General features: G+C 37.4%; 1 protein-coding gene across 1 annotated transcript; it reads right to left on the reverse strand.

Annotated features, from left to right (window-relative positions):
• Positions 1-564: 564 nt before the first annotated feature.
• On the reverse strand, positions 565-7,609 carry chodl (chondrolectin). The gene is made up of 7 exons (XM_051882286.1): positions 7,250-7,609; positions 5,552-5,897; positions 5,320-5,477; positions 5,157-5,207; positions 4,985-5,071; positions 3,734-3,830; positions 565-1,712 (listed from the first exon to the last, which is right to left on the reverse strand). Exons 1-7 carry the CDS (start codon positions 7,323-7,325, stop codon positions 1,628-1,630), a joined length of 900 nt encoding a protein of 299 aa, XP_051738246.1. The 5' UTR covers positions 7,326-7,609; the 3' UTR covers positions 565-1,627.
• Positions 7,610-10,549: the final 2,940 nt, after the last annotated feature.

The raw sequence follows: 10,549 nt of genomic DNA on the forward strand, positions 1-10,549 counted from the left end.
GCTCCGTAATTAGCAGTGTGCTTTAAAGTCTATGCTGTCACTAATTGCAGACCAGGGTAAATCGCATACAAAGTACCACATCTTTTCGGTGTTAATGCGGTCCAGTTCATTTGTCTTATGTCTGGCTCTAACTCTGCCTGCCAGCTGGACCCCCTGAAAGCTTTCTGATCCCTGTGTCTATTTAAATTCATGGCCACAAATGTGTTTCTCTTAAACAAATACAAATGGTGCAATTGCCAGTAGGAAATCTGTACATATTCAGCTTTGATCTGTGTATCTAAGGGATTTTTTTTGCAAAAGAAACTTGAGTGTTTGAGGAGCAGAGATAAGTATGTGAATTCTATGAAGATAATGCTTTTCATATTTAATATCTGCTAATCACATTAAGAGTTGTTTATCGATAAGAACCCACAAACAGCTTTTTAATCCGTGATGAATCACAAAACATAATACAGATTTTGAGTAACTCGGATGTCTAGTTTTTTGTTGGTGATTAAGCATTTACTCTATGTGGTACTATAAACAAATGGCATCATTTTAGAGCCATAAAAACATACTAAAACATTTTCACAATTAAATATTTTTAATCCGTTTGTACACGTCCAATTCCTGTCTCAAAAATATAAAAAAGTATCAACAGCACATTTTAAATTCTAAACACACAATAGTACCCACGCTCACAGAAACACATCTTCCTGTACAACCAAACATCTGACTGACTAACTTCGATATCTGATACAATATCACTATGATGCAAACCAGTTTAATAGTTTTTAGCGTTGATATTTTCAATATGCAGTGTTGTAAAAGGTGATGATAAAATATTCACATGCAAAAAAACTGCATATACAACAGTGGCAGCTTAAAGCAGCTTTGTAATTGCGTCATACAAAAAAATATGTACATTTCTGATTAATTAATCCTTATTTTTTGATAACCATGTCCTATAAGCTGCAGGGCAAAACAGTCACTATTTAAGCCAGTCGTTCCAGTAATTGAAGGAAAGATCGCGTATGTTTTCAAATGAATCATCAGTTGTATACATGATATTGTGGCGTCATAGGCAATGCGTGAGAAATGTTTGAGATTAAATAGGCCTCTCATTTCTTGAATGAGACACAAAGTACTACAATTCTTCAAACCCCTTTTGAAGCAGTCTTTTTATGCTCTTTAAGTGATTAATTTCGTTACCGCGTCACTAGCTTCAGTTTGTGAGACACTATTAGCTGTTAGAAGGAACTCTTAATTCCTCTTTTTATGTGGTTCCCACTTGTACTTGCTTTAATTACAGTAATTTAATTGCTCACTGTGTTTGGTGCCAATTAGTATTCACCCTCCCTAAGCTGCCCTCAGGTCAGACTATCTGACATGAAATATGAAATGGAGGAGGTCATGGGAGTGAGCAGACTCAAAATCATAGATTTGAGTGGTTGTGAGAGGCTGAGGAGCATCTCTAAGCATAACATATGTACAGAAATGTGATACGTGTGTAACTGCTCTTCTGGCGCTGCACATTATAGCTTGTTTTATTAAATCACACACTAAAACCGGACGAGCGTGTTGCTGACCAAGCAACATAGATGACAAAACAGAAACAGGAAACTGCTTGAATTGTGGAGATGGATCTTTAAACCTCCATGCCACTGTCTACCTTTGGCGTCTTGGAGATCCAGAGAGTTGATTGGTTAACGCTTGTTTTGGTCCGTGGTTTACTGTAAAAAATAAAAAATATGTATACAGTTATACAGTATTTATATACTGTATAACAGGTTTGTGCATCTGTCAGTCACTTTTCATAAAAATGATAATACTGTCATTAAATACTCACCCTCATGTCGTTCCACACCCGTAAGATCTTCGTTCATCTTCAGAACACAAATTAATATATTTTTGATAAAATCCGATGGCTCAGTGAGGCCTCCATAGACAGCAAGAACACTCCCTTTTTCAATGCCCAGAAAGCCACCAAAATCATATTTAAAACAGTTCATGTTGAACTATTGAAGTTTAAAACACTTATGACGTAACAAAGCCTCGTTTACTGAAATCATGTGATTTTGGCACTCTGAACCACTGATTCGAAACAAAAGATCCGTAAAGCTTCGAAGCTTAATGAAGCAGTGTTTTGAAATCGCCCATCACTAGATATTGTTGAATAAAGTCGGTATTTTGTTATTTTTGGCGCACAAAAAGTATTCTCATCGCTTTTTAATATTAAGGTTGAACCACTGTAGTCACATGAACTGTTTTAAATACATCTTTTAAATACGTCTTTTAGTAGCTTTCTGGGCATTGAAAAAGGGAGTGTTCTTGCTGGCGATGCAGGCCTTACTGAGCCATCGGATTTTATCAAAAATATCTTAATTTGTGTTCCGAAGATGAATGAAGGTCTTATGGGTGTAGAATGACATGAGGGGGAGTAATAAATGACAGAATTTTCATTTTTGGGTGAACTAACCCTCTAAAAGTATAGTTCAGCCAAAAATTTATATTCCCTCATCATGTCTTAAACCTGTATGACTTTCTTCTGTGGAAAAAAAATAAATAAATAAATATATATATATATATATATATATATAGATTTTTTTTTTTTTTTTTTTTGTCATCCATACAATCCAATCCAATATTGTCCATAAATACAATCCCACTGACTTGTTGCATGGAAAAAAAAACATATATTTTGTGTTGCACAGAGAGAATGAGATGAAGGATGAATAAATAATGACAGAACTTTGTTTTTTAATGCAATATCTATGCAAGATATTAATATGCATCCTTTATGGGTTTATCTGTTAATATATATGCTGAGTTTTACTGGCAAAGTTTTATAGCACAATGCATGGAAGACATTTAAAGGTATACGCAATGAGCAATACAGAAGCAAAGCAGCTGTCATGTGACTCCTCCTGGTTTTATGCTCCAAGATGGTATTTAATCACGATAACAAGTGGCAAACATCGTAAAACATAGAAGCATCATCTGCTTAGGAGTTAAGACGTTTATCCAAAAGCTTTGAACTCGCTCCAGGAAGCCTTTTACTGAATAGAGCGCACTCAGTCATTGCCAGTGATTAAATGCATTGTCTGAGGATCCCCGTCTGCCCCAGTGATCGGAAATATGTTAAAAACACATCACTCTGTGGGAGCGTCAGCGTATAAACATAATAAATTACACAAATAAGCCACTATATAATGTCTTGCCAAGCACGGGCCGAGGGTTAAAGGGAGATAAACTGTGTTTCATGCTCTTTGTTGAGGGGCGGGAGTGGAGGACAGGAACGGCTTGCTTCAGCAGTTCTGTAGACCCATTCCCTGACGATCTGGATATTGATGGGAATAAAAGTCGAGTTGGACTCTGTCTCCAATGCAGTGTGACGTAATGCAGCAGAAAAACCCCTCCCCCTTCAAATATGCCAAATCCATGCTTTAATGAGTATGTTGATGATGATTAGTACGGGCTAAGCTGTTTTGCCGGGCACAGTTATAAACTGAAGAATCTAATTAATCACAGTAAAAACTCTGGGTTAGTGAGGGAAATGGAGGATGGTGTCAGATTTTGGCTAGTGAGCAGAAAACCTGATTAATCAAGATGGAAAGGCTGTTATTGTCTAAAGATGCTGCTGAGACACTGACTTCCTAATGTGTCGCAGTATTTGGATGATACTGTGCATAATAAGACAGCGCATTTGCATTAGTCTGACAGCGTTTACAGTGATTTGATCTTAATGGCTCACCTCTTGCTCAACATCTGGAAACAGCACGTTCCTGAAGCCACCAGGATCAGCAAGAGAAGAGGGATGGTAGGGATAATCACGTAGATTAGCAGCATACCTGGGAAAGAAAGAAACACACACTTTGACTTCTATTCACATAGAGGCATTTATTTTGAGTTTTAGGGGTTCAGTACAAGTGAAACTCAATGAACAGCATTTGTAGCTTAATGCTGATTAACATATAAACATTATTTACACTTATCCCTCTTGGAAGTAAATGGGTCCAATTTTTCAAAGATTCAAAAAGCAAAAAGGTAAAGCTTTTAATTTTATAAAAACACTTACACTACCAACCAATATCCATAAGATATTTTTTTTATGTTTTTGAGTCTCCCATCATGAAGGCTGCCTTTATTTTATCAAAAATACAGCATGCAATATTATTACAATTTAAAATAACTGTTTTCTATTTTAAAATGTTATTTATTCCTGTGATGGCAAAGCTGAATTTTCAGCATCATTACTCCAGTCTTTAGTGTCACATGATCCTTCAGAAATCATTCTAATATGCTGATTTGGTGCTAAAGAAACATTTCTTATTATTATCAATGTTGAAAACAGTTTTGCTGCTTAAAGTTTTTTGTGAAAAACATGATTTTTTTTTTCAGGATTCTTTGTTGAATAAAAAGTAACAAATAAAAAAAGCATTTATTTGAAATATAAATCTTTTGTAACATCTATACTGTCACTTTTGTTCAATGTAATGTATCCTTGTTAAATAAAAGTATTAATTTCTCACTGAAAAATCTTACTGACCCCAAACTTTTGAACAGTAGATTAAACAGTAGTATTTTTGACCTATAAAGATATTTAAGAATATAAAGATATTTATTTATATAAGAATTTTTACAGTTATTTTAAGGTGTTAGGTTTTCATGGTATTCCGTTGTATGGCAAAGAAATTTTAAAAGTGTATATAACTTTACACAGATAAGATTAGTAACTATTTTCACCAAAAAAAAAAAAAAAAAAAAAATCATGCTAAAATCCTTATAGTTTTATATTTTATACTAAAACTTGAGGAATTGAAATTGGCCCCATTCACTTTCATTGTAAGTTCCTCATTGTAACTGATTAATGATTCTTTTTTTAAAGAAAGAATGAGTGGAAATAATTTTGTGGTAATCAACATTACACCACAAATGCTGTTGATTAAGCTTAACTTGTACTGAACACAAAATATTCTTTTCAGAATTTTAAATCTAATGTTACTTGAGGGCCCTGGCATTATAAGTCGAGGGTTCTCGTCCGGGTTGGCAGGAGGTGTTCTCCTCTCCTCTTGTTCTTCTGTGGAAAGATCTGGAGGACACATTAACAAATTACTGTCAACACATCTGTAACTCTTTATGTCAAATGATGACAGATTTGACCCCTGGCTGCTTACCAACATCACGCCCTCCAGGCCTGTCGCTCTGCTCTTTTACCAGGTAGCTTTCTGCTCAGAACAACATAACAAACATTGTATAGCTGAAAGCTAAACCATTAGTAGGGTGAATTCAGGTTATTCAGATCATCTCAAAAAGTTCACAATGCAAATCACCTAGTACCTGGTTCATACTTGCAGATGAAATTGTGCTTCATATTGCACCTATCATCGTTCCACTGGTAGAGGTACGGCCCGCCAGGCCCGGCGAGAGCAGTAGGCTGGTGATACATGACCACACAAGCTTCTCCTCCACAGGATGGTTCATCAGCATACCAGTTTCTGTAGAACACAAGTCCTAATGTTTGACTGATTTTGATCCATAACTGGCCCCAAACCAGTCACTCACATCTTACCTGAACTGTGAGACACTTCCATCAGTCCACCTGTACAGGTTGGGACAAGAGGTGAAGCTGCCAGGCTCCTGTGCGTTCTCGCCCTCCACACGAGTCAGGCCGATCCAGAAGTCTCCGTCTGTGATGCCCGACCCGCTGGCAGCGCCGGTGGAAGTGGAGATGCTGAGTTCCCGCAGGAGGTGTTCGATGTGCTTCTGCTCTGCCGTGTTCTCAATGCTCAGCAAGGAACCGCCGTCCATTTCACATGCCTGCAGAGCCTCCCAGAATGCAACACGACTCGTCACGTCCCTGAAGTAAGCGATCTTATAGCAAGGGTGCTCAGGACTGCCCTGACACACTGTCTGACCTGAAGACACAAAATTCATGCTGTATTCTTAGAGATTTCTTGTTCTGCATGACTTCCAGATAGATAGTTAGACAGATAGATAGATAGATAGATAGATAGATAGATAGTTAGAAAGATAGAAATGCATTGGATTATTATTTGAAAGAAATCATAAAGCATATAGCATTATAGAAAACACTTAAGACACTGATGGGCCCAAGAAGAGAATTGTGATTAATACACAGACTGTTAAAAGTCTAATAATAACATTAGCTCCCTGCCCGGGAGGTACTTTAAATAATTGCTTGGTCCAGATCTGCTATATCATCAATTTGAGCCCAGTAATGGGCCGGGTTTAACTGGGGGAAACTAGACTCAGCATTTTCACAACCAGCTTTCTTCCTCAATTCCTGTCTGTGTGTTACAGTTTTCCTCCTTCCAGCATGGAATGTTCTTGCAGTTCCGTTCTCCAAAACTGCCACTTTCTAGTCACCTTTGTAAACCCTGATCTCATCACAAAAAACTGCTCAACTGATTTTAATTTCCCTTGGTGCGTCCTTTTAGTTTACACATGACAATCTTGTTTTTTTTCTGTTAATTTGTCTGTCTCTAACCATTTTTATTTTCATAATCATCTAGTATTTTCATCTCAGTTCTTCATCAAGAGAGAGAGATGTTATCAAAAAAGTCACAGACAAGCTTCAAGAATAAACTTTGGGCAAAAGAATAAATATATTATACAAAAGTTGTAGAGAAATGATGGCATAACAGCCTCTAATAGAGATTATTCCACATCTAGCATTTATGATTTCCACACTGGAAATCAGTTTGGGAAATTAAACAGATGAAAAGAATGTATAGACTTTATCAAAATTACTGAAAGCAATAGGCTACTTTTAATTCAGACTATTGGTAACAATGAGTCTAAAGGGACAGCTCATCCAAAATGAAAATCTTGTTATCATTTACTCAATATCATGTTGTTCCAAACCTGTATGCATTTCTATCCTTTGTGGAACACAAAAGAAGATGTTCAGCTTCAGTCACCATTCACTTTCTTTGCATCATTTTTCCATACAGTGAAAGTGAATGGTGACTGAGGATGTCATTCTGCCTAACTTCTCCTTTCTGCCTAACAAGGAAAGTTACACAGGTTTAGAGCAACATGAGAATGATTAAATGATGACAACCTTTTCTTTTACTAGAAAAACTATTTCTTTAAACTTAAATACTTAGGACAGTAAAAAAAAACCTTTGAGCATCATTTTACCACACACACACAAAAATGTATACAATTTTCCTCACTGACTGAAATTCTGGAAAAGAATTAGATGAATAAAAAATAGCTTTATTCTAAATAAATTGAAACTTACCGCTCACAACTCTCGCGCCATGGCTGCACGAGACCAGGAAAGTCAAAGCACAAAGAATACCGAGTTCCGCGCGCATCCTCGCGTCTTTCACTTGAGTAGATGAAGTGAACTTCACACAGACTTATTTAAGTCAGGCGCCTTTTTACGTTTATTGGCAGGGTCTTTTCTTCGTAGTGTTCAAAGACATGATTTCCATTGAGCTGGGTTGACAGTATGCAGAGCGCCACTGAATTCTGGAGAGAGATAGAGAGAGAGTGACTCGCGCCTCCACTCGCGAGCGCGCTTCTGCTCCACTTCAATGATGTCTCCCTCGCGCGTGGCTGGCTGGGCTATACTGCAGGTAATCGAACAGGGCGCAGATGTTCATCATCTCCTTTATTAAGCGCAACACTCGTCTCAGGGTCGAAAGGCGTTCTCCAGTTATAAGGTGGACGATGGGGAAGGTCACAAACACAGTTTTAGTGTATAAAAATGATTTAAGCAACATTGGGTCAATGGTTGAGGTGAAAACACTCTTGAATAATAGGCTATGCATTTAATTTAGAATACCAATAGTTATAGGCCTATACTTATATACTATATATATACTGTATATATAACATTGATGATATACAGAATTGTAGACTGTATGTGTCAAATTTGTCAGTAGACTAATACAATCATGTTGTACTATAAACAGATGGATTGGTGTCAGTTTTAGTTATTACCAAGCTATATGTGGGCAACCTTTAAGACATTTTTGACAAGTGCCAATTTTAAATTATTTTAATCTTATTTGTTTCTATTTATAGGTTTAACAATGCAAAATTCAACCAAAATCCTTCCAAGTACCCCCAGGACCTCAGTTGCCTCAAGAGGTCCTGATGTATAAGGTTTACTCTGTTTCTTGAGGGCTAGATGGACAACGACTCTCATAACAGTACCACAATTATTCAAGTGAAGGTAATTTCACGATAATGCAAATTCAATCGGTCACTATATGGTCACATCCACTTTTTGTGGAGTCTTGATCACTTTGTTGGGGTTTATTTTGCAATAATGACCATCTGATTGTATTTTATCCTGCTTATCGCACTGCTATTTGCCAAATAAATAAATAAAATACATCAAATATTGATTTGAAATTGTTTTATTATGTGAGAATAAAAAGGGAGCAAGATATGGCTTGGAACTACAATATTTACATAACATTACATTTACATAATATTATACAACAATATTTGACCACAGAGTGCTGCAACTGACCAGTCAGTATCAAGTATTCCAGCTTATTCAAATATGAATTACTATAAAATAATAGAAACAAAACAAAGTCAATGAGGATTGACAGCAAAATCATGTAAATATATAAACAGATGTAGCCTATTTCCTGTCAGACCTCCCATTAACAAAATCATCTCTCCTCACTTGACACCTTTCATCTCAGTTATTCATCTCTCTTTACTTTTAAAAAGTTGTTTTCCTCATAGAGGATCACATGGTTTCCTTGACTGCCTCTTCATGGTTCTGATCCATGAGCTGAATATCCGAGGGAGGGTTTTCATATTGTTCTCAAACACGTTTCTCCGTATGATAACTAATTATGTTGTCAAAGCGAGACGTCAGCTCTGTGTGCGGATTGATCTGTTCATCCTGCAGCTTGGAGCCTCGCCGATCCGAAGGCTGTTAACTGAGCTGTAATATGCATCGACGCAAAAATGCTATTACTTAATTTGCTGTTCCCTATCGATTACTTATTTCCCACTGAAAATGTCATTCTGCTCTACCAGTGTTCGATAACGACATGAGATATTCTGTGACACATTATCAATAAAGAGGCAGCTGTGTTATTACGAGGACCCTTGTCAGCGGAGGTATTAAGGAGATCTGGCAGGAAGCACCAGCAGCAAAGAAGAGAAAAGAAATGTCAGGCAATCTGAGTGCACTACCGGCCAGCTTGCAAAAAGAGCGTCTTAACTGGGCCAGAGGAATGGAGTAGTGCTGATTTTGCAAGCATGGACAATGGGTTCAGTCTGCAAGCTCTGCCAGAACATCACATAACTCTCCGCTCTCATCGTCTGCTTCTCACTGTTTCTCCCCCTCTCTGTCTTGTCTTCTTTTCAGATCAAGCATCGAAGTCACACTGAGTTCATTCTATCAGTGTGCTTAATTGCCCAGAAGTAATCAGCGGCATCAGGTTTAGGGCATGCACTGTTCACATTAAAGGAATGAACTGTGCTTTCCAGCAAAAGGAGGTGGATCCAAAGGGATCTAATGTTATTGCTTTGTGTTGACAGATGCTGCAACCCTTTTTAAGATATTGGCTTTAAATGTATTCATGTTTTTTGTGACACTTTTATCATTCGGAGACCCCAGTCTGAGACCAATTTTTAAGATGGTGCTGAGTTGGAACTCTATTGGAAATCTGACGAGCAGCCAAATGCTTTAATAGAACACTTGTACTGCTTATTTGTGCCTCCTTAGGATGCCCTGACCTATGAACTTTAACCCCCATGAACACATTTTCTCATTATCATGTACTCTTATTGTGAAGAGTACAAGCTAGTTTAAAAATGTCAATGGGTTATTAAGTCTCAGAGCGTATTTGGTTCCACGGAGCATTACTGTACCTAAAATAAGATATTAAAAGCTTGATTTTAATTGAATTAGTAATCCTATGAGTGGATTATTTTTGCGCAATCATAAAATGTAAATTGCTTTAGTGTCTTAAAAAAGAAAAATCCATTGATGACTGGTACTGACTTATTCCATCACATTTCCTTCCAGGTTCCCTCAAAATGGAGGTCTCTAAAGAGGACATGAGAGAAAACTGGAGCTGTGAAAAATGACATGTAGGGTGAAAGATACCATCCCATCATGGCTCGCCCCACCACGGATGTATGATGGGCCGGCCCCTCAAGCCTTCTGGGTAAATGAGAACGAGCTCTTTGCTGATTGGATTAAATTCTAAGGTTTGGTGATGTGAGATTAAGGGAACATTAAAGAGAGTGAGTGCTTGGGATCCATTTAGGAGTCTCTGTGTTCAGATCTATCTATATGTGCTTCCTTCTCCAATAACTCACACATTCTACTCAACTGATAATTAACCCGTATCATTTTTGCCATAATTCACTTCTGGGATATTGTAAGTGTGAGTTTGGCTTGCCTTAGCGTAAGTATTAGTGCTCTATTATGAACGTTTCACATGAGTTGATTGGGATTGATCAGTGGTCCATACCACTGCACAGCCAATTAATGGCTGTCTCCTAGGGAGAGTCTGGTTGGCCGAGCCGCAATAGATGTAAATGCAATTGATTGACT

Source organism: Ctenopharyngodon idella, chromosome 23, assembly GCF_019924925.1.
Source record: "Ctenopharyngodon idella isolate HZGC_01 chromosome 23, HZGC01, whole genome shotgun sequence".
NCBI classification, from domain to species: Eukaryota; Metazoa; Chordata; class Actinopteri; order Cypriniformes; family Xenocyprididae; genus Ctenopharyngodon; species Ctenopharyngodon idella.